Source organism: Podarcis bocagei, assembly GCF_964188305.1.
Source record: "Podarcis bocagei genome assembly, chromosome: 4".
Classification (NCBI taxonomy): Eukaryota; Metazoa; Chordata; class Lepidosauria; order Squamata; family Lacertidae; genus Podarcis; species Podarcis bocagei.
In genome coordinates, this window is record NC_138128.1 from 75,052,099 (window position 1) to 75,077,117 (window position 25,019).

Consider the following 25,019-nt stretch of genomic DNA (forward strand, 5'->3'; position numbering starts at 1 on the left):
ACAGAGCGCAGTGGGGAGGAAGGGCGCCAGGTATCGGGATCCGGCGGCTCGCCGCAGGGGGGAGGGCATGGGTCAGGAGTGGCCACACCTCCATCGGGGAGCGAAGGAACGGTCAAGCGGAAAGTGAGAGGTTGGGCGCGCGCGCCAAGTTCAAATGCACAGGAAGGCGGCAGAGTAAGCAGCCCGGAAAGGGAGCCAGGTCCTAAAGCCCGCCGCAAGGAGACAGAAGGGTCCGGGGGGTCAGCGTCAGAAGAGTCCAGGAAGGAAGAGACCACGGGGGGCAGAGGGACCCAGAGAAGGAGGGGAAGGCGGAAAAGGTGGAGTAAGGCGAGGTTATTAAGTTGGTGTACAGGAGGCGGGGACTCAGACGGAGCTTCGCCGGTCTAGCTGATAAGACGTAGGGCTGCATGCGGCTGTTTGAAATTGGAAACTGTAACTCAATAAAGACTTTTATAAAGTGAACGCTGGCTAGCGTGATCCTCTGTGAGCTAGGATCTGGAAGCAGCCCTGACAGATAATATTTTTTTAACAAATAAAAGACAACCCCCACTTTTCCTGCCCTTTTGCTATATTTGTAAAATGTGGCTGAATAGGAATTGAGTTGCAAAGTAGAAATAAGCTCAGGGAATTTATTTTCTTTGTGTTACTAGAAAAATAAACATGCTGCTTTTTTGAGCTTTTTATCTAAGACAAGATGCCAGCATGCTCTAGTTCATAATTACAAATCCCAGGATGTTTTGTGCAGCTACAGGTGCTAACCTTGGGTGCTTTTTTCTCCAGGAATCTTCTTAAAATTATATTTTATTGTTCTCTGTTTAGAATGTGTTATATAGCGGTAGCCAACGTTTTGCTCCTTAAAACTGTTTGTTCTTTCTTTTCTCAGTTTCCTTGCTCACTCTATTTTTTCTAGTTTTGATTATTGTACATCTTGTACTCTTGGTACTATAGTATCTTGAACTATTTCTGCTAGTGCTTCAGGTCCAAATCTCACCTCAGCCGTGAACCTATTAGGTTGGATTAAATGAACCTCACTATTTGCAAGATGAGGTCAACAAACTGACCTATTTAGGGTACTGAGAACAATCAGGATCAGGTTCATGAATAGCTAGGAATCCTAGAGAATGGGTATGATGATTCTCCATTGTGCTTAAACTGAGCAGCTGGCGCTAGCAATCTGGTCAGCACAGTAGTCTGGATTAATAGGTTTGTGAAGGAGTTTGAACACTCAAAAAGTGCTATAAATAATTCTGTTCTTTACATAGTGACAAGTACTTCCAGTGAAAATTAATATATTTCCTTGACTGGGCAGATTATAGCATTGGATTGTGTTGCATTGTTTGCATACTCATTAACCCATATGCATTACCTGAAACATGCCGAACATTCATGAAAATGCTTCTGTTGTGCTTATGATTGTTCTTTGAAGCCATGACCTGTAGCTTCTGATTATATTCCTACTGTTTCTGTTTATTGCATTTTTAAAAAATAAACAAACACTTTATGGTGTTACATTTGATGTGGTATCCAAATACATACTATTGGAAACTAAAATTATAACTTCTCATCGTGGACAAACAAATTCATTGTTCCTCCTCCTACTAAGCATTTAGTGTTTTGAGTTGCTATTGAAAAAGAGTCTCCTGTCTGTTGCTGAGCTGATACAGTATATTCTTCAATGACGTGGTTGAATCAGGATATGGGGCCTGTGTGCAACACTAATTTAACCACAGTTAAAACATTGCCATTTCTTAAGACAATTCAAAATAAATTATTGTCCTGTTTGGGCTGTCTCCAGGCTCACAAGGGAAGTGGAACAGAACAGTGGCACCTACTGGCAGTAGAGTGTAAGGGAAAGTAAGGTAGAGTCATATGCAGTGAAATTAGGTCAAGTAAGACAAAGTCATGTCTAGTAAGGTCAGATCAAGGCAGATCCTGTAGGGTCTGGCTTCAACAGGTCAGAAGCAGCACCTTTGACAGAGCATTGTGATAGCATGTTCTCTCACAAGGAAGGCTGTTGGTGGAGAAGCCTGAGACCTTCGTCAGATCTGCCTGTGCTTTTAAAGGGCTGTTGTCTTGTTCTGCAGCTTTTGGCTCCTACAGCATAGGGGTTAGAGAGGGCTGCTGTGGGGGTGAACTCTGATTGTCAGATACTGCATGCAAGCAATAGGAGGTGGCTATTTTTCGCACTGCCATGCCCTAGTTGGGAAATCCTGGTGGGCAGCTAGCTGGAGAAGATATTCAGGCTATATGATCCAGAAAGGCACTTCATGTGTTCTTAAGGGCAGTGAACAATTACTGTGGACTGAACTATTCCAGGCACTCTGAAAAACAAACAAACACAAAAATATTTCTTTCCTCCTGAGCTAGAATTAATTTCTTTCCATTTCATCCTAGGCATGTTATAAATGAGCAGCAAAACATGCTGCCGGAGAATACACAGTTAATAAATCTTTATTGAATTTTTCTCTTTCTTTCTTTCTTTAGTGGATACAGAACAAATTGAAATAATGTGTTGCTACACTGCTTGCCAGTATTTAAGTTGAAATAATAATAGTAATAATCCCCATATGTATGATTTTCCTGACAGGATTTAAAATCCAACAATCAACGCGATGACATTGCAGCAGCACGTGCTTCTCTGAAGGAAAATTCATCTCTTCTCCATTCAATTTGCTCTGCTTGTTTGGAACATTCAGACATTTCATCTCTTGCAGCCAGCAAGGACTCTGTTTGTAATGAAATACAGAATGCTCTTGATGTCATTTCCAATGCTTCTCAAGGAATTGGAAATCAAAAGGTTCAGTCGACATCACAGTCTGCTACTCTTGGAAGTGCCCTTGATGAATTTGAGGTAGGTGAATGTGTAGCACTGTAGCACACTCTGTAAAATGGCCTAATTTATTTTAAATGATGTGCTTGTGGAAAGTAGCATACCAGAAAACCAAATCTTACTGACCTATGTGTAATCAGTTTCATAGCAGTTCTCAGATACGCTTCCAGCCTGGCTGATTTGTTTTGGTGAGTGATTGTGACCTGTGACCTAGGGATCAGGTGTAAACATGGTATCTCCTAAAGCAGGGGATAGCCAATGTGGACCATCTGCCTCAAGGAATGATGGGACTTGTAGTCCACAACATCTGGTGGGTATCACAATAGGTACCCCAGTACTATAGCATTGATAGAGCCCATTGACTAATTTTACAAATGACAAATACCTCCACAGGGCTCCATGAAAACAGCAATAAATTGACAATTAAACATCAAGACAATCAACTACCCAATTCCAATCTTTAAAACTAAAAGCAACAAAAGGTGACATAAAGGCAACAGATAGCTATCTCAAAAATTCACAGTAGCAAGTTCGTCTCACACCTTCTTACTATTTAATAATAATTTCTCCAAAAATGCTCTGAATAATAAAAGTTTTCATATATATTTTTCCTCAAATGTGAAAATGAAGCTACGCTACTGGGCTTTCTTGGGCAAAGGAGTCTACAAGGAAGGTTCCACTGTTTGAAAGACTTTACTCTTGCCCACATCAGTACGAGCTCAGAAAGAGATGGGATTTGGAGGAGGGACCTTTTTGGTGACCCATTTTAGAGCATGGAGGCATGTTCAAATAGGAGGAGGCAATTCTTGGGCCATTCTAGATCAAGATAATTTAGGCCTTTAAAGATCAAAACTAAAATTTTGAATTGTGCGTCAGAACAAATTGGAGCCAATATAGTTCTTTCTGCATGGGTATTATAGTCTCCCATCAACCAGCTCCAGCCAATTAATAAGCTGCTGCATTTTGAACCATCTGAAATATATGTTTATGGGACAATACATGATCATTTTTGCACAACGCAAGTTAAAATATACTAAATATATTAAAATATGCTTCTCACATATTGTGGAGGGAGGGAATCTACTTCTAGCAACAGGTCACTATCCTTAATGGTGTGCCTTGTTTGAGGGGGAGGTGTTCAAGTAGTTGGGGGCTGCCTCTGTGTATAAGCAAAGCACCCATATATCCATTTTTGAATCCTGGGCTTAGATTATATTGTTAAATGTCTTCTTGTTCATAGACTTTTTCTGTATTTCTTTAACCCAAGTAGTGTAAATGGTACCTTGGGCTGAGTGAGTTAGATAAAGCAAAATTTATTGAGTATCTAACCTTTTACGAATGTTTGAGAATTAAATTGTTTCATTTTTCTTTATTTATGGGGAAATGACATTGGATAAGAACCTGAAACAACCTTTGCTCTATCTTCTGCATTATAAATAAAGTACAATGAAATAAATGGATGTAGTAAACAGTCTGTTGGGAGCCAATCTCATTAAACGTTTATAGTCTGGAAATATTTGAAAGAGCTTACTCAACAAGTACTGTCTGGAAGCTTTCTTAATATCATTCATATACAGTATGGGAAGTTAGGATTTATACTTGGGCAAAAGCTGAAGTGAGTCTGAATACTTCCCAAAGCTTTAGGCTTACAATACATTCTAACAATACTATATAGTTGTGACTGTAATAAAAAGTATAATACTAAATGTGTAATAACTGAAACTTAAAGCCCCCATTAGATGGTCAGTTACTGTACTATATTCCAGCTAGCTGTATAAGAGGGAGACTTCAACAGGTCTAGAAATGCTTGCAATGTGTTGATTTAGTCAGCCTTCTTAGGGAAGCATGACTATACCACAGCTCTCTACCACAATTTTTAAAAGTTGAGCATGTTCTTGGGAATCATAGCTGTTTTGTATGTCCATAGCCCTATTCAAATGACATACATGGAGATATCAGTCTGTGGACCAGGAGGTAAGATGAGATAATTCATTGGCCTGAGCCAAGAAGACTACTTCTGTGATGAAGACCCTGATAACTTGAAGACCTTGTGGCACCTCCTAGCTTCAGAAGTGCCCCAGTTACCTCCAGCATCTCTTGAGAAATAGCATCATAGCCATCTGAAGCAGAGGGAAAGGAATGACAGATAGACAGTTCTTTCTCGATCCCCTGTACAAAGGACCTGGACATACACTTCCTGATTCACCTGTTGCAGCTTCTTTGTCTGTGAAATCAGATAAGGTGGTTCTAATAGGGGCAGGACAAAGATACTTGTAGGACCTAAAGGAGTGTGTGGCCATCTCCCACTACCCCAGGATTTGGCCTCTGTTGTGTCACTTTCCCAGCCCCACAGGGACAAATGGTGCCATTAATTCCTGGGGGTGTGGGGGAAGAGATGCTGCAGTGGCAAAAAGTGGAGGCAGTGTGAGGGAGAAACCCCCTAGTTATCCTCAGTGGTTGGTTCTCTCCCCCCCCCCCCGCCACCTTCAATTTTCCCTGCAAGGGTTTTTCCACCCCCAAAGCAAGCTAATGGAGTTAAGTCAGTTCATTAAATTGCATTTGGGTTTTTTTGGGGGGAGGGATTTGTGGGTGCAGGAGTGATCCTTAAGGTGGGCTCTGTAGAGTCCTCACTCCTTGCAAGCTAATGGAGCAGAGCCACTCCGTTAGCTTCTCCAGTAGGGAGAAAAACCTTGCTGGGGTCCAAGATGGCAATCCTTCTCCAGCTTAGACTTCAGTCAAAAGTGGCGAAGAATTCAGGGGCTTAAAAAAAGTTAATATTTTCTTTGAGGAGGATGTTAAGGAGGCCCCCTCCAATTTCTTTTCTGAGAGAGAGTTTTGTCGATGTCTCTAATCTGAAGTGAAACCAAGTTAGAGTGGCGCTGTTACGAGTATTTCAGATGATGTATAAAACTGGAAACTTGGTGGAAAAGTCTGTAGCTAAGCATTCCATTTAAATCTAATATCTTCTTACCACACCATTAATTCTACAGGAGCAAAACGCATGAAGCACTCAGGCAGGACAGATTAAAAAATCTGTTTGATCAGATCTGTCTACTGCAAATGCTCACTCATTTGTATTGATTTCGTTACTGCTCCTTTTAAACTCATCAATGCAAGTTGCCCAGCATATATCAGATTTCTGTTGGTAAGCCCAATTGGATAATAAGATGGCTCTTTATCTTTAGGCTTCCTCCACCCTCAGTTCTTTTTTTTTTTTAATGAAGGAAACATAGAGATTTGACAGAAGTTGTAGTAAGAATTAAAACACCATATCATGAATCAAACATCACTTTCTGGTGTTGAAATTATGGATGCCCAGGTGAACTAATATAAAATGAATTTATGTACCTAAGATGATCACCACTGCAGCATTTGGTCATACTGCATATAATTATTATTATTTTTAAGTAAGTTGAGAATTTTGAATATTTAAAAAAAACATTGGGTGGTCTACTTTTACTCACAGTAGACCCACAGAAATTAATTGACCTAACTTAGTCATGTTCATTAATTTCAGTGGGCCTAGTTTTTTAAAAAAAGTTAGTTGAATACCACCCATTTTCTCTGTTCTTCACTTTGTCAGTATGGTTTTTAATGGATTGCCTAGCTATACCAAAATTATCAATCCCTCCGATTGGAACATTAGAATTGCAAGTGAAGGGACTCAGACTGCAAATCACAGATCAACAATTATGGTTGAAGGACAGGCCTTGGCAGTACCTCTAATAGGAATGCTTTCTCTTTGGAATATCAATCTGCATTCGCAATCCAGAGTAAGGAAGCAGGGCATAAGCAATGTAGACCAATTCCTTGAAAAATAATAGCAACATATATACTGAAATCTAAAGTTGGGACAGCCTGCAAAATCTCATCCACAAACTCTGTACATTAGAGTGGGCAAGTGTAATTATTTAATAATTTGTTAACAGAGCTTAATGATTTGATGTACCTTGTAGCAGTGTCTTGGTTATAGTAGTCTTGAGATTTTGCTAGCTTAAGGTATTTGATGGAAATAAGAGGGCACAAGAAGGGCCTGCTCATTTCAGCTTTTTAGCTTTATCTTCCTACACCATTTTAGCTGCTGGTTGTTTCAGATGACAGTCATTTTTAATAAAACTTTAACACAAGCCTCTCGGTACATATTTGCTGAGAGCAGTTTCTTAAGTCTAGTTTTTTTTTAGAAAAAGATTTGACCCATGCTGATGTTTCTCAAACTTTTGAAATGCCGAAACCTTCTAACGTTACTCTTAATTCTTTTGCCTCTCAACCCACTGACAGCCATCTCTTTAGAAGATAAATGCACTCTTCTCATAGATTTGGCTTCATTGATGCTGATGTTTGGTCAGAATCCACTAAGGAACAACTATGTGGAAGGTGACCCATTTGATCACATCAAAATGGAAAGTTAGATTATATGAAAAAAGTCAGAGTTTAAATATAGCTTTCTCTGTCTCCATAAAGTTACCGTTGGTCCTAGGAGGCCGTCATCTTCTTGTGTGGACAGGGGAATGGATGGGCAGCTGGTACCACCCACCTCTGGCCACACTGGACATTCCAGGTGGGGTGGGCCTCACTCACAAGGTCAACCAGGTGCAGGAGCTGGCCCAGCATTTTGAAATTTAGTTTGTTCATTCAGACATTTCTACAAATGTGTTTGTTTTCATTATAGTACATACATAGTTCCACAAAATACTCCATACAACCCCAAATTAAGCTTTCGTTGCCGCAGTTCCTTAATTTTCCTCTCTGAAAGAAGTCACAGAAAAAGATATTTCTTGGTTAATTAAATACTGCTAATTTTCATGAATTCGTATTGTAGTTAGAAAAAGACTCCCAGAAGAGTTCTCTCTCATGTGCGATTTCCCTTTGCAATCAGGCAGACTCGCCCTGCTGTGAGAAGAGGGTGCTGCAAAAAAGAATAAGAAAGAAAGAAATGTAATAGTTTGATGAATGTCTGTTGCCATTATCGTGAATTAGGAAAGTGATTTGCTTAAATTAGATATTATGAAATTGATAATGCTTTTGGATAAACAAAGCAACATTATTCCATTTTCAGAAAAGGGAATTTCATACACACAGAGAGAATCTTGATGTATTCATTCAAAATTTTCTAGTTAAACAAACCTCACTTTACAGAATGCACAATCCATTTCATTAATTTTTTTCTTCAAACACTTAACCCTCAAATCCCAAGCAGTAGATCACCAGCATTTATTTGCATATGTCTTGCCTTATTGAGAGGGCTCAGGATAACTTAAATGCATGGAATAGTGGCAGAAGAACTCCTGAATTTCCCGTTTAAAGATGCCCCACTTGCAGCAAGAGTAACAACATTTATCGGAAGAAAATGGAGGGGTCAGATGCATGCAGAAGCTGAAATGATATTTATTGTTGCTACTACTGCTTTTTATTATTGATGATATCTGTAACATTTTTATTGAAATTGTTTTAATGTATTTTAGTTCTGTCTTTACATACTACTCTGAGATTTACTTGTAATGGTAAGCAGTATAAAAATGTATTAAAAATAGATAACTATACTAATTTATAAAACTACTTTTGCAAGTTAGCATCCATGGAAAAGTATTTCTGAGGCCAGTTTCTTTATCTGCCCCATGATCAAACTATGAAGAGGAATTTCACATCAGAGTTTGTCATTTGATAAAAGGAACAGGGCTAGGAATCCACCATAATCTTTGAGGCCAATTTATTTTACTTTATTTTATGTATTTAGTGCACCATCAACTATAAGTTCTCAGGGCAGTTTTCAAACATAAAATTAACATAAGGCAGGGGGTTTCAACCAGTGTGCCATGCCCTCTTGCATCTCTGCCTCCCAAAGGCTTGCACAAGCGTTTGTTGTAGCAGCCCTGGCTACAAGATCCTCAGGCTGCTTCCCAGGTCCCTGTGGGGCAGTGTGAGGAGGCACCTCTCTTTGGGGTAGGGGGAGCAGCTTGGAGACCAGGGCGGCAGCACTGGCTGCTTGGAGGACTCACAAGGAAAAGGGAGGAGAGGAGGCTGAGGGAACACTCCACAAGGGAGGGTGTTCAAAAGGTGAGAGGCTGCCAGCTCTGCAGGCAAGGGGTGACATAACTGGGCTCCTGAGCCCCACAGGGATGCCACCGAAAGAATGTAGTTGGTCAAGGGAGCTGTGGACTCAAAAAGGTTGAAAACCTCTGCCTATAGTAATCTAATTCTTCATATGCAGGAGAAACCAGATTGTGCTTTCTGCCACATTTATTATACTTCATTCAGTGATAACTGCTCTGTGGGCCATGGGGTTTGAATGACACAGGGTCATTAAAGGGAGAGAAGAGACAGGGTGTGAGTAGGGATGGGCTTAAAAAATAAATAAATCTCAGTGTTGAGCTAATTCCTATCTTGCTATTGATGAGAAGTGGGTTATTACATCCCCAACCCCACCCCCCACCCCATTCTGCTAAAAATCTGAGCAAATCTCACATATTATATGCATATTATATGCACTGACACTCCAGGTTTTCTAAGGTAACTAGCACTCAATACATTCTGGCATCTGAGGTGGACACCAAAATGGCACCTCTCCTCCCTGCTAGAGAAGAAAGGGTTAGGGAAGAGCTACATCAGGAACAGGGGAGGAAGAAAAATTGACATCAGGATCTGCTGCCCTGGCGGATCCTGCCACCTGAGGCAGTCACCTCACCTTGCTGTGGGCTGGCCCTGGCCAGCGCATAAACAGATAAAACAACAATTGGTCTGCCCTGGTTGTCTGCCAATGGGCATTTTGCAGCCATCTATTGCATGTATTGTAATGTACCCAATGGACAAGATCTTTGCTTGAGAACCATATAAATGTACAACTTTGCTTTGAATTTCTTGCTGTCCTTCAGAGATGAAGATTATCAAGATTCAAACAGTAGGATGTTTACACTGGGGATATGATATATGCATTCCAGCTATGTGTTCAAGAAGACCAGTGTGAGCATGAGTACTCTTCTTATTTCCCCCTTTTTATCTTTCCCTATAGAATCTCGTTGTCTTGGATCCTCTTACTGTGAAGGAAGACAAAATAAGGCCATCGCTAGAAAAGCGTTTAGAAGGAATTATCAGTGGTGCTGCTTTGTTAGCAGATTCTTCTTGCACACGTGATATTCACCGTGAGCGCATTATCATGGAGTGCAATGCTATTCGCCAAGCCCTCCAAGATCTTCTTTCAGAGTACATGAATAATGTAAGTGAATGTTTTACTCCACCCATTCTTGCTGCTTGGCACTGTTTTCTGCACTTCTGCTTACATGAAGGTAGTCCAATAGTTATTGGTGTCTACTGAGTAGTACTTTGAAAATAAAGCTTAGTCAAAGTTTTCTGAAAGGTATTTATATACTGCTGATTCTCAGAATAATACTTAATATGTTGTATATGTCCAAAGTCGACCTTAACCCATGGTGCTCTATGGTACGATTTTTGCAAAAGTCAACAGAAAAGGAGATGGTAAGTAATTTATTTTTTTTAGCCTTCTTGTTTTCTCAGAACATTAGAAATAAGATATCTGTGATTATTATTCTGTAAACATTTTCCTGGTACATGTGGTTACTTTTAAAAATAGCAGTATGTCAAGAGTGAGCTTAAAGGGCCAGTGTTCAGTAGGGGAAAGTCTTAGATTCACAAATCTGAAATGTATTCTGAAAAGACAATGCTTAGATTTTGGAGGTAGACTTTAGACTGAACCACTACTATAGTGAATGTTACCGGCAGTAAAGAGATAAAACAAATACCAGCAACACTACTAGACAGAACTATTTCATTCAGTGTTTGATTTGGAAACATAACCTCTGTGCTGAACAGATAGATTTCTTACTCTTATTCAGAAGACAATTTGGGAATGAATTTTGTTGAGTAGCTAATGGTATTCATGTTGAGACATGATATTCTTTTACTTTCTTCTCAGGTGTACAAACTATTGATGCTATGTGTTCTCTCAGGTTCCCCCCCACCCCCAGAGCTTTAGTGATCATGTAGTACTTTCAGTATTTTATCATAGCTATAGAGAGATATCTACTATATATGTATTTAATACGATGAAAACAATAGGGAAAACAGGAAAGGAAGATGGGTAAACAGAGAAAAATGTGTGATTATTTCTAGTACAATTATTTCAGTTATTTGTTGCACAGAATCCAGGTATCCTTCCTCTATTGAATATTTTTCATATTCAAATTGGGAAAATGGGATTCTTCACCCAGATAGAACATGTATTGTTAATGTGGCTGAATGAATGCCATAGTTACTTAATGATTATTTTCTGTAATAGCAAAGATACCAGTACAGTCATACCTCATGTTACATTTGCTTCAGGTTGCGCATTTTCAGGTTGCATCCCATGGCGACCTGGAAGTACTAGAAAGGGTTACTTCCAGGTTTTGTCGCTCGCACATGCGCAGATGCGCAAAATGACGTCACGCGTATGCACAGAAACGGTGACTCGCGTGTGCGCAGACGTGGGTTGTGTTCTTTTCAGGTTGTGAACGGGCCACCGGAACGGATCCCGTTCGCAACCAAAGGTACCACTGTATTCACAAATGTGGACACCATTGTGTGAACTTGTATTTTCCCACCTTTCATTCTGTCTTTTAAAGGAATGAAATGCCTGTGTGCTCCTATGGAGTATTACCACAGAATTGGGAACTCTCAACCCATGTTGGGTTTTTTCCTTTTAAAAAAAGATTTTCCAGAGATTAAGGCAATACCCAGGAGGTTCCATCTGACACTTCAATTTTAGGAGCTGCAAGGTGACATTCAGCCAAGTTTTACCCAGAGGAGACCAACTGAAATTAATGACTAAGTAAGAGTAATTATAGATTCAGGAAGGTAGCCGTGTTGGTCTGACACAGTCGAAATAAAAAAAATTAAAAAAAATAAAAAATTGTTCAGTAGCACCTTATAGACCAACTAAGTTTGTTCTGGTATAAGCTTTCATGTGGCAGCACACTTCTTCAGATCTGAAAGCTTATACCAGAAAAACTTAGTTGGTCTATAAGGTGCTACTGAACAATTTTTTTTTTTATTAAGAGTAATTATTTTTAGTAGATCCGCTCCAAGTAAAATATATATGAATACCACCTTTTGTTGCTGCTGCATCATCATCATCATCATGTACGGTATTGTTTACAAGCAAAGGCTGTAAAATAAATGGAAGCATGGTTATCTCTTCTTAGCTAGGCTCCATGCCTTTTCCAGCTAGGATAAGTATAGCAACAATACAATTCCTTTTTGAACATTTGTATGGAGAAGCCCTATAATTTACACTAGCTACTACCACAGGTCCACTGCTGTGATTCTGTGGAGCCTGTGACACCTGCCCAGGTATTTAAAAAATAAGAAGAATTGCCACATCTATCTGACATGCAGCTCTTACCCTGAAAAAGATTATCCATCCCTGGGCTGGATGAACAGATTGTCTGGGTCTAGAAAAAAGCAACTTTCTATGGATTCCTAAGTTGCATGCTTCCATAAAAAGGCTTGCTGCTCTTGACTGGCAGCATGTTTGGAAGATTTTTGTTTGTTTGCAATGAGTATGTGGGATTTTAGCAAAAATACTCTGTTCCAATTATTAACCTGTGTCTGATCCAGGTGATGAATGGGCATGTGCAGAACAGTGTAAAGTATCCATTTTCAGGATGTGAGAACTAGATATATGAGAAATGGAGACTCTAAATATTTCATGCACCTTTTCTAGGCAAGCACTTTTGTTTATTTCTTAACATAGTCGCATCCTTTTAGAGAGAGTAGATGAACTGTGCGAGGTTAAGGGGACCCTGTGGGTTCATTGTATGTGATGTAAGAACAGAACTCCCCCTCACTGTTGTTCATTCCCAGTTATCAGAAAATTCAGGTCTCTCATATTCCCATGTTTCTGTAACCTAGTTTAATGTCATTTACCCATACTTCTATTTTGAATGATGCCTGGAGTATTATTTGAATAAATGAAGTTCTGCTGCCAGTTTCTTTGTCTTTGAAGTAGCTGGTATATGAAAAGCTTAGAACATAATACATATGAAATAAATAAAAAATATGAATCCCTATCACAGAAGAAGGCTGCCTGAATCAAACAAGAAGCTACACTTTGCATTTGTGCTGCAGTTTTTCATTACATTTCATTATAATGACTTGCTGAGCATTGTAGCTGCTTAAAATTTGATTGCCAGGAGCCACTGAGCAATCAAATTTTCAGGAGCTGCCATGCACCCAGGATTCATTTGCATTAGCCCTAGGATGTTCTTTTAAGTCAGAATTAATGGTCTAGACTTGAAGTATTAAGAGTAGATGCTAAAATCTGCAAAACAAAATACACTCTAAGAACACAAAGCTCTATGAAAATGCTTTAAAACAGTGCCTAAATTGAGACATGCTGTATCCATAGATGTATAGTGGAGAGAATCCAAAATTAGAAATGCATACCATGGGCTGACAATAAGAAGAGACAATAGCATCAGATTAAGGGATACAAGGCTGCCTTCCAACAGTTCTCTTAGGGCTCATTTAATCTCCTCTTGTCTCATGGCTGTACAGTTTTATTACACAACATGATTCCTAGCAGAAAATATATACAGCAATATTGAAGATAAATGCACAAGGTGAACAAACAGACTGGATCCTACTATTGAAACTGGGATGCTGAGCTTTACATGTTTCAATTTAATATTACAGCTGTCAGCTATGATACTCTGTGCGCCAGGGATCTCAAACACCTTCCTCACATTGAGAGGTGGATAGTGAGCTGCCTGGAATTACTAGTCAGAGCAAGTCCTCTACTATCCTGTATTACATCAAGAATAGGGTCTAAGGTGGATTATGATGATGATATTTTTTGCTGTGCTATTTTATAATTCTCTCTCCATCTGCATGTCCTGGGTGCAGAAGGCAATGACCCTATAGTTAAAAAGATGATACCCACACTAGGTATCATGATTAAAGATTTGTTGTATTTTATTCTTATTGCTTTGAAGAATTTGAAGGATCCATTTGCTTATAAAATGCATGATCCCAGCAAAAATATATTTTGATTTAGAGAAACAAGAGCTTCCAAATGAGCCTAACGTTGTGGGGATCACAGTTATTCATTGTGACAAGCTTTTCAAGTACAATTGAAGAGTAGAAATGTTTGAATGACTTCCAGTTCTTCCTGAATTATTTAATCTTTGATGATGGAGATTTCTGCACTGCTGCGACATTCTCATTACAGGGGGGTTTGCAAACAAAGATTGAGATTTTGGTTGTGTAGTTTGAAAGTTGATGTATTCTACAGAAAATGGGAGGGAAACAAATTAACTCTGTGTGACAATGCCAACAAAGTGGTGGAGGTTATATACAAAACTGAGGCTACGACGACAGTATTATTATTATTATTAATTTTTATCCTGCCCTTCATCATATGGTTAGTGTAAGTTAAAAGCAAACCTAAATCAATTAACAATGAATACAAAAATAAAAATGTAAAAATGTAAACAACAGATAAAACAACCATAGAATCAAGTACAAAACATAACACGAAGCTAAACATAGTTCCTTGTTACAGCAACATACCTATACTAGCATTGTGAAGAGGACCAGGCAAACTGAGAGGTCTTAATGTGTTGCTGAAATGTCAGTATTGCGTGGACAGGCAGACTCCCTAGATCCTGAGCGGTCCCCCCCCCCATCATGTGGAATAATGACTCAAGAAAACATGCTATGGGATTAAATTGGCCACAACTTTATTAAATTTCAAATGTGGGTAGACCTTGGCTCAGGCAAGTCCCCAGCCGGGGACCTAGGGAGCATCAGGGTTATCCAGTGAGTGTGTGTGGGGGGGATGGGCCGGCTCTGGAGAACATATGTTCAAGCAGAGATAGCCACCCCCGTTACACCGCCGCCACAGGGGAGAGCAATGACGGCCTTTCGGCGTACGGTCAAAGCCTCCCTTCAGAAACCCCTTTAACGGGGAACCCTGGTATCGCCGCCGCAAAGAGGAAGATGGACTAAAGGATTCCGCCCAAGGCCTGATACCCCCAAAGTTGTGATGTTTTGCTACGGGAAAGGCGAAACCTGCCAATGCAGGGAAATTCCTTTCCGGCCCTTTAACAGCGACCTTAACGTAACAGCGCCCGCATACCTGTGAAGAAAAGTTAACCTGCAAAAAAAAACATTAACTGAGGGTGGGAAGGGTGGGAGAAGCTCTGGAGCCAAGTGAGGATTCCCAGATAAGATCCTCCCTCTATTGTGTGGGCAGGTAATCCCTCCCCTACCTGGCCTGGTCTCCTTGGCAACGCTTCCCCCGGGTGGGATTGGACAACTGACTGAGGTAGGCGGAGACCTCCAGGTATCCCACCTGAGGGAAGGCAAGCCAAGCCTATGCTGATGGAGCCGCTCCAGATCTAGGGGCTGCGCGCGTCCACGCAAAGGGCGCCCCCCGTTTTAAGTGGGGAGCGGTCATTGTTGGTTCTGGTTGACCTTATTGGAGGTAGGCATTCTAACTGGGGTGCCACCATGACAAATGTTCACACACATTCAAAAACCAGGCTTCCTAAACCTGCTTTTCTCTTCTAGAGGTTTCTGTTCTGGTAAATAATGTGGGAGATCCCTAAGTTACTATTTTTTTTTTAGCCAGGAGAACTGGAGAAACAAGATTAAAGATTTTTCTTGCTTAAGTCCTGTTCTTCATTAAATGTTTCTGAGCCAGCAATTTCAGCATTAATCGGATACTTATTTGAGGAATGCACTAGAAAAATATAGAGTGATGCACAGCTCATGGATCTTGAGAGGATGATTCAGTACAATAGTCAGTAATTCATATTTGGTATACTTGACAGCACCCAAAATATATTAGTCTGCTGAAGACCATTTTTCCCCAGGAAGCCTTCAACAAAATGGTATTTTCCCTCCCTCCAAGGTAGAATAAATCCTTGATTATGGTAATAACCTAGCACTGCAAATAAATATTGGAAGTGTTCACTGACTAAACAGCTACCACACTTTTTAATTCATGAGAAGGAATTTTCCTTAGGTAAATCAAAAATTACTGTAAATAAGTCCATTGCAAATAGAAAAGAATTTAATGTATTTAACATGGCTTGCTTTTTTAAATGCGTTAAAAATATGGCAAAGGTCATTCTATTGTTCAAATTAATGGTTGCAGAAACTATATTTAATTTTCATATCTCATTTCTGGTTCTGCCAGGAATTTGCCCTAGAGTATTTCAGGATTTTTAAGGGTGAATGGGAAAGAGGAGGAACTGGGATTTTTTTTATCTGTAGCTTCTGCACAAACTGTAGCTTCCAGATCAAGTGCAAGGGAAGCCCCACATACAGTGCATTGCAGTAATCCAGTCTTGACCTAACTAAAGCATGCACTACTGTGTCCAGGATTTCCTGGTTCAGGAATGGCAAAAGCTGTTGAACCAGTCACAGTTAGTAACAGTACAATCTAGGTATTAAGTATTTAATTGCACCTTGACTGTGGGTTCTGTTTGCCTCCCCGTGGTGTTTAACTTAGGACCTTTCTAAAGAAACTGCTGCTCCTTCCAAGCATTATTGTTTGAGATAGAAATGAGTTAATATAATGCATTTTTCAAATATATGTACAGATTTTCTCAAAAGCAACTAAAAATAAATGTATTTTTCTCAAAAAGAATGCAGAATAAATTATCAGTGTCATTAGGTCTTGAATTTTTTTAGAAAACAACAGAAAAATTGTTCAGCTTTTGTCTGCCTTTGCAAATGCTTCTGAAACTTCTTAAGTACTTTAATAAACTTTGTATATTCCTGCCTCAAATCAGTGGAGCATTATATTTCTCTAGTATTTGACTAGCACAATCCTGACTTCTTTGTCACTGGTTCTTTGCTCCCTTTTGGAACACATTTTAAGTATACATTGTATTCTAATAAGTGTAATTTCATAAATCAGTTTTGATGATCTGTTTAGAAGAATAAATAGGAATGCTTATTACTGAGTTACTTATATATGTAATTTTAAAGTAATTTTTAGCATAACTTTAGGAACTCAATATATCTGCTGCTGCATTTTGAACACAGCTGCTTTCTAAAGAAATATCTACTAGTAATAACATCAACACTGCCTATAACATAGGATCTAATCATGAGATCCTGCCCCTTGGCTTTGAACTTTGCCAATACAAGTTTCGCTAGCCTATTAACACAGAAGTCAAGAGATGTATGAAACTTGTTAATCGAACAGTTGACAGCACCAAGTGTTCATGCTTAATGTGGTTTGTCTCTTCCTGTGCATCATGGTTTAATCAATCAGCAATCTATACATTAAATCAATTAATGAAATAGTAAATTAATGACACTAATTAATTAGTTAAAGCTTTCAGCCCTGTTATTAAACCACTTTGAGATTTTGCTGTTTAAAGAACTGGAGAAAGAAGGCAATGTTTTGATTCAGCAGAATGAGATCTTCCTTATGACCAGGTATTGTTAACAGTGATTAAATCCACATCTGGATCTGAGCATGCCTACTTGGAGCCTTGGCTATGAGGCTCCCTCTCCTCCCTCTTTATCTTAGTGGACTTGTGAAACAGGACAATTGTTTAGCAATCGTAACAAGGAGTGAAAATTCCACTTAACCAGTAAAAATACAAAGTAAGCAGTTTCGATCCCCTTGAAGTTATTGGGTGCTTGAGTTTCTTTTTTGATCTGAGAATTATGCCCAAAGTGAGACTGGCTTAATTTCTGACAACAAATTTATTAATTTAAATTTTTATATATACACTCTCCCGTTGCTTGGTCCCTGCTCCTGCCAACCCAGCAGTTCGAAAGCACATCAGAGTACAAGTAGATAAATAGGTACTGCTCCGGCGGGAAGGTAAATGGCATTTCCGTGCGCTGCTGTGGTTTGCCAGAAGCGGCTTAGTCATGCTGGCCACATGACTGTACGCTGGCTCCCTCGGCCAGTAAAGCGAGATGAGCGCCACAACCCCAGAGTCAGCCACGACTGGACCTAATGGTCAGGGGTCCCTTTACCTTTACCTTTACCAAAGGCACATTTTTAGAAGCATTTTTTTTAAGTCAGTCCCTATAGGCATGTAAACATACAACAGCATTTAAAGTGTTTTTTATACCACCCTGCATAATTTTTATTTCAAGGTAGTTTAAACAGAATAACAAGATATGCAATTAAATTCAACGTTAAATCTCCATTAAAACAGCAGAGTAAATGCTTCATTTCCAGTGCACGTTTTCAATACTTGCAATAAAAAACTATTTAAATGCCTGAGAAAATAAGTGTGACGTCTAAAAGATAACAAAGTGGATGCCAGGCAAGCTTCCTCTGGATGGGATACCACAGATAAGATGAGAAAGCCATCTCCTTTGTTGCCACTTGCTTGACCTCTGGTGGTGGGAACATTCCGAGAAGGGCCTCAGTGAAAAATATGAATGCTTGGCCACAGTGCTTCCCCCCCCCCAAAAAATGTTTAGGGGTACTCTCATTTTGACTCAAGAAAACCACAATTTTATAGTTCAAATTGGTAAAAAATAAATACAGTAAATAGACAAAAGTACAAAGATTCACAAAATGTTTAGGGGTATGTGTCACCCCAGAGAAAAAATCACTGCTTGGGCAGGCTTGCACAATAACTATCAAAAGAACAAAAGGGGTTTTTTTCAGAAGAGACCATACACACCTCTTTGGAGATTAGGCAGGGTGAAAATTGAGCAAGTATATTTTTTCTGATATTTGGGAGTGGTGTTTTCTCAGACAGGAAGCTGTACACAACATGTAGAGTTTATTTTACTTTAGAGCTAAGGGTGCACCAGCATTGGAACTATATAAAGGAAACTCGTTCCTTAGCTTCTCTAAGTGTGGTCTGCAGAGAAACGAAGTCCCTTGGATATAGTTAAAAACAAAGTTATATGATTGTTGCTATTACTGCCCCATCAGTCCCTTCTGATTTATTCATTGACTGTAACAACAATTCAAACAGTGGCATATGTGATGCTGCTAAACATTTGGCTAAGGAAAAATATCACACTTGGAACGCATTTGTTTTAGTGAGTGGAGCTCACTAAAAAGCATTAGAAGCAGGAATTGTCTGATCTGATGTATCTCTTCAGATGGGCAGAACAATTGAACTGGTGCCTTAAAAAGTTCCATTATTTAATAATTTCGCTTACATTCATATTGTACTACCTTGTAAGGATTTGAAGAAACCCAGTGAGGGGATGGTGTTTATTAAAGCCTAGTTAAATGTGATGCTCTCAATTGTCCCAGAAGGAAGGTTCACAAATATGCTGTATTCTGAATATACCTGTACTTGTGGTACTTGAGTACCAGGTTGGAGTCGTAGAATCACAGAATTGTGGAGTTGGAAGGGACTCCAAGGGTCATCTAGTCCAGTCCCCGGCAATGCAGGAATCTCATCTAAAGTATCCTTGTACATATATTATTTTATATTGTTCTTTGTATGGTGCCTTGAACAACTTGGGACAGATTTTGTGGACAGATGTGGAGAGGTTTGATTATAAGCCTGCGGTTTATCTATTGGGTGGAAATGATACAACTGTGAAGTATATGCATTTTCTATCTGCAGTAATTGATGAGATGAGAAAATTTGTAATGGGAGAATGCTGTGTCTTGTCAGCGAGATTCAGAAAATTTGTTTTATACTCTTATTCATTTAGTATTTACATAATTTTATTAATATTTGCATAAATATATTTAATTTCATTTTATCATTTTTTAAAAATAAGTCCAACATTTTTAAACGGCATGTTGTGATCTGCCTGACAGCTTTTCAAGCAGATTTCCAGGCACTGCAGCCTGACTAAGAAATGTGACTGGAATTTTCCTGTCTTTGTGAGGAGAGGGCAAAAATTCATGAGACAGAGCACTTCTCAGTTCTGTAACAATTTCAGGTTGATAGGCCTTATGACCTACATAAGGCTCCCTGCTTCATTCAGGTCCAGAAAGCAGCACAGAACACTGTGTTCATCAGGTTTACCTTGGGCATTAAGCTGGATGTCCTGTTGAATGAGTTTTTCTATTTCATCAATGTTGGCTGGGTATGGTCATATTTTTTATCTTCCTTAAGGTATTTGTTAGGGAAACACATACAATTTTGATTTGGCTCTTAACTATCACAACTTTGGCAGAAAAAAATGTATGCAGGGGGCCTTCCGAGGGTGGGCAGGTGCCTGTGGCTATGGGCATGGTAGGGCAGGGTAGAGAGACTGGCAGCACCAAAAAAAATTGGGGGGGGGGACAGAAAGGGCTACATATAGGTGAGCTGGTTGTGTGCCACATATTAAGATAGCTGAAGGAAAAATAACAATTTATCTTAATGAAAGGAGTCCAGTAATAGCAGGGGAGTGAGCTTCTGATTTGGGTGTGCCATGTCATCCATGGGTAAAGACCACCCAACAGAGTTTGAGCAACTGCAGGAAAAGAGACCTACCCCTAGCTGAACCATATTCCCAACATAGGACAGAAAGTTCAAGTGCGAACACTCAGATCATCCAAGGCATAGAAGTGGCATGAAAAGCCAGGCCAGTGAGTTGGGTGGGTAGGGTGACCTTCATCCCCCTTTTCTTAATTAATATTATGTTGCATAATGCTTAAATTTATAATCCAAGAGTAGTGTACATTTTTTTCTTGCTGATCACAGTTGGGTTCAGAAGTGAACAAATAGCCAGTATAGATTTCTCAGCACGGATGAAATATGTTCCTGATGAGCTTTTCCAGTTAAAATCCTGCCTGCAGTATTTTGAGCAAATAGCAGCTTCAAGGGCAATACAGTGCACAAGAGTCTAAACAGGCTGTAACTGGAGCATGGAGCTCTGTTATCAGAGCATAGACCACCCTTTCCAGGGTCAGCCTCAGCTGACATACCAGCCTAAGCTGGTAGAAAGCAGGTACTGAATTTTGACTTGCCACCACCATCCTGATTGGATGACATTTTAAAAAAGTTCTCATTGATTGCTGGGTCATCAAGAAGCTGACCTACAGTCTGTCCATGACAGACTGAAAAAGATTTTCTACAACACTGGTGGCGGGGTGTGTGTGTGGGAGAATAGCTTTATATAATAGAGGCTGATAGCGGTGGCTTGTGCTAAAACTAATTTGTGGATAAAATATATTTCAAATAACAAGGCAAAACTAGATGAGAGTGGTTCAAGTTGAAACTGGACACAAACATTTGAATGGTATGGACTGGAGAAGCGTGTTTTATCCTTCTACTTCCACTTCATAATATCAATATATCATCTACTGATTGATCCTCCATCCCCTAAGTGTGGTTTTTCATGCATAGATACATAAAAAATCTACTGGTATCAATGGGAGATTGATTGACAGCCTCGCTTAAAAACAAAGTATGTTGATCTACAAATGCACAGTCTTGTGCATGTGGCTTCTGAGTTGAATGAATAGGGAGTTGAGGTTGTGCCCACTGGCCTGCCCCAACCTACACACATTCTTCACCTTTTCTGCACCAATGCTATGCATGCATCAGCAGTACACACACAGGCTCTCTCCATGCAATCTGTTTTTTGCGTTTTTAAAGGTACCTAAAACATATGCATAGCCTACATATGTTTGTACAGGTTATGAATATATAGACTCTGTGTAAAACAGACAATGAGTACATTGAGACCAATGTGCGGGGGCAGTGGGTGTCAAAGAATTTAACTTTAATAGGTCTTTTATTTCAAAAGACCATTCTATTTTCGTTCCTAATTTTCTTTGCTTTAGAGAAAAGCTCATTCTCTCTATATATATTATTTGTTTGGAGCTTCTAACTTCTTGGTTGCCAAGGAGAGTCAGCAGAATAGCAGTGCAGGGTTCTAACCTCCAGCACTCAAATGGATCAAGTAAAAGGAAACTCTGCATCTCTTTTCATGTAAAATGCACCGTGTTCCAATTTCCGTTCAGAAAACAAGCTCATGCTGTCTAATTGATTGCAGTAATATTAGGTCTAGTCTAGATCAGCACTTAATTTTTGTGATTATTTCCTCCGATAAAGTATTTTGTGCCACTATGCAGATTGCTGCTTCTTGACTCTTCTCCTTCTCTTCCTCGCTTTTTCAGGGAAGGGTGTAGGGGCAAAGAAGCACCATTCTATTTCACAGGTTTTGAGGTCCAGAGGCAGAGAGGTGGGGCCCTGATGCTGCGAGGCAGAGCGATGTGGGGTGGAAAGGGCTTGAGTGGCCTGGATGCAACAGCTCTGATTCCAAGCACGAGAAAACAAAAATCTGTCTGGGCGATGACTCTGCATGCTCCACTTCTTGCATCCCACTGCCCCCAAACACTTATGCACCTCCTTCCCTCCTCCTGCTCCTGCCATGGAGGGGAAGGAGGGGGGAAGCAGCCCCAGAGCGATGGCAGTGGCCGATGGCATTGTGGGGTGGCTCTGACCACAGAAGAATATTATTGGGGGAGTGCAACGCACCTGAGCCCCCTAGAGTTGGTGTCTATGAAATCTGCCCCTGATTTTCTTCAACACTGGGGGGGCAGCCCCCCAATATTTTATTGAGGGGGGTGAAGGGACCTGAGCCCCTTAGAGTTGGCACCTATGGTTCAAGAAAGGTTTAACCACATGGCTTTTCTGGAAAAACTGCAAGTTTTAGAGATGCTGTTTCTGGAAAACTGCAAGTTCTAGAGATCTGTTGGCTGACAGCTTAGGGAGGAGGGACATCTTATTCTTATTGTTCATTTCCCTTACCTCTGTAGCCCTGCTGTAAAATGCATCTATACAATAGCGCTTTGTGGGGCAAAGCAGAAAGAGCTGTAGAACCTTGTTTCAAGGCACAGTAGTTCTGTCATCCACAATAACACCAAGCCACCACGTACAAAGTTATTGTACCAAAGATGTATAGCCTGGTCCAAGCCATGTTTGCATGGTAATAAGTCCCATTGATTTTAATCAGATTTACTTCCTAGTGAGTATGCCTAGAATTTCAGCCTTAGGTAGGAAGAAGACATGCTAAATAACACCAAACCTATTGGTAATGATTGGGCTGTGTAACTACATAGTCCCCAAGGGAGGAGAAGTAATGGGAGGAAAAGAAAATCATATGCAGAACATGTGCTATTTGAGGTCAGACACCAATTACATTAAAAATGCTTGCTGACTGTACAGCGGAAAAGAAAAGGGAAAATATTCTGTAGGCTGAATTCCAATTTTATGTTTGTGTTGACCCGTGCCCTTTATTGAGATTCCAGCAGTGACCATTATTTACCCCAAACACAACACAAAATATACGTGTGTGTGTGTGTGTGTGTGTGTGTGTGTGTGTGTGTGAAACATTGCTTAGCAGAAGTGTTGCCAGAAAGCATCATTAAGCTCTAAAATTTTATTTTATATAGCACACTGCAAATAGAAATATTAAAGATTTATGGAATAAAATTAGTGGTGCTTTGTCACTGTGTAGATCTGGGAAATAAATAAGCAGGAGTCACAATCGATGTCTGGCTCTGTACCTCGTAATTCACTGCTTATACTTTCTTCCTATAAGGCAGCGTGACTCCCATGGAGCTCCAGCCATTGATTGCAAAGTCACCTGGCTCAGCATGACGGATGATTCTTGATAACCTATCTATCTAAAGTAGAATGGATGTTACTTATACAGATACAAAATTGTCCCTGCTCCTTATCGTTAACCACACATGCCTTATGCTGTTTGCTGCAGATTATACTGTTGGCCTGTGCATTAGTTACAGGGGGATACATTTATAATGCCCTACCAACTGCATAATGCAAAGTTACTGGCGTGCCTGTCTTCTTTGAATGGCTAAAACATAAATTAATGTTATTCAAATTGATATCACATAGTCCCAAATCCCAACATTCTCTTTTTTCTGGTTGCTGGCAGATTATTTTTTAAGCTTCTAATGGTCTGTGTGTGCTTGTGTTTGTGCAAAGAGTCAGGCAAACAAACAGGTGAAGCACAGAATATAAATATGCAACACTCTCTACATCTGTTTGCTTCCAAACTGGCCATTTTCTCTGAAACGTATCACCATTTTGTTTGCTCAATTTTAATGGACAATGCTGATGACAATATTTCTAAAACATTGCATTTTAGTATTTTTACTGAATTGTCTGCTTGTCTGGATAGCTCAGTTGGTTAGAGCATGGTGCTGATAATGCCAGCATTGCAGGTTTGAGTCCCATATGGGACAACTGCATATTCCTGCATTGCAGGGGGTTGGACTAGATGACCATTAGGGTCCCTTTGAACTCTACAATTCTATGATTCTTATTGTGCTGCTAGGCTGTCCAGTGTGGGCTGACATGGTAGTCTTGCTGCACCTGGCAGGAAGAGTGGTTTCCCACCAACAGCTTGGTCCCAGCTTGGCCAAATTTTTGTTTTTAACCCCCAACCTTATTTTGCATTCAAGCTGAGCTGCACCAATCTATTTTTGTTCAATAAAGTGCATATTTCTAGTTAAAAACCAGCAATTTATTGCTTGTTGGGATTATGTCACCAAATGAAAAATCAAAGTGTGACTTGCTTGAGATGATGTGTTAATAAGGGGCCAATCTGGGCTACTTAGATGGAGCCCATTTCGGTACAGAGTGAGCAGCAGTGGCTACATAAACCAGGGTAAGAATGAAAAGAGGAAAGCAGACAGAATCTAGATTGCTGTTGATAGACTCCTTGCCCAGCTGGAATCAGCCTAGGGACGGAGGATTGGGATCTGAGCCTTCTCTGTCACAGAAGAAGTCTGTGGATTCACCCTGCACCAGCTGTGCTTCCTTCACATGTGTTTTGTTGTTATTCGGTGAAACGTTTGCCTTTGCTGTGGGGATGGGTATTGTGGGATGCTGAACCATGTCAGTATACAAAATGGTTTTCAGTTATATAGTTTTGCCTGCATCCTTTTGGAAACATTCGTCATCTGTCACATGCGTCATTTGCCTCCTCATTTTCTTCTCCTTTGCTAAGTTGTTGAATTGAAAAAGCTGGTTCAAATGTGACACATCCTTCTCTTGAGGTGAGTTCACACTTGCATTTTTCATAAGTGAATGACTGCAGCACAAAATGATGACTTCCATGTATGAAACAGCTTTTGCATATCAAAATACCACACACAGAATCTGCTACTGTAAAAATGTGCGCCTGTTTAGCATACATTTAAGCTCTAATTTTTGCATCTCATTGCCACTCAACTCCTACCTTATAGTCTTCTCCTTTACATACTAGCCAACTT

General features: G+C 40.0%; 1 protein-coding gene across 5 annotated transcripts in view; it reads left to right on the forward strand.

Moving 5' to 3' along the window:
- Positions 1-25,019, forward strand: part of CTNNA3 (catenin alpha 3) — a 559,480-nt gene that overhangs the window by 96,370 nt on the left and 438,091 nt on the right. For all 5 annotated transcript variants that reach the window (XM_081190844.1, XM_081190843.1, XM_081190842.1 and 2 more), the window contains 2 exons: positions 2,588-2,851; positions 9,837-10,040. In XM_081190844.1, the coding sequence (XP_081046970.1) occupies positions 2,588-2,851; positions 9,837-10,040 (468 nt within the window). The remainder of the gene's footprint in view (positions 1-2,587; positions 2,852-9,836; positions 10,041-25,019) is intronic.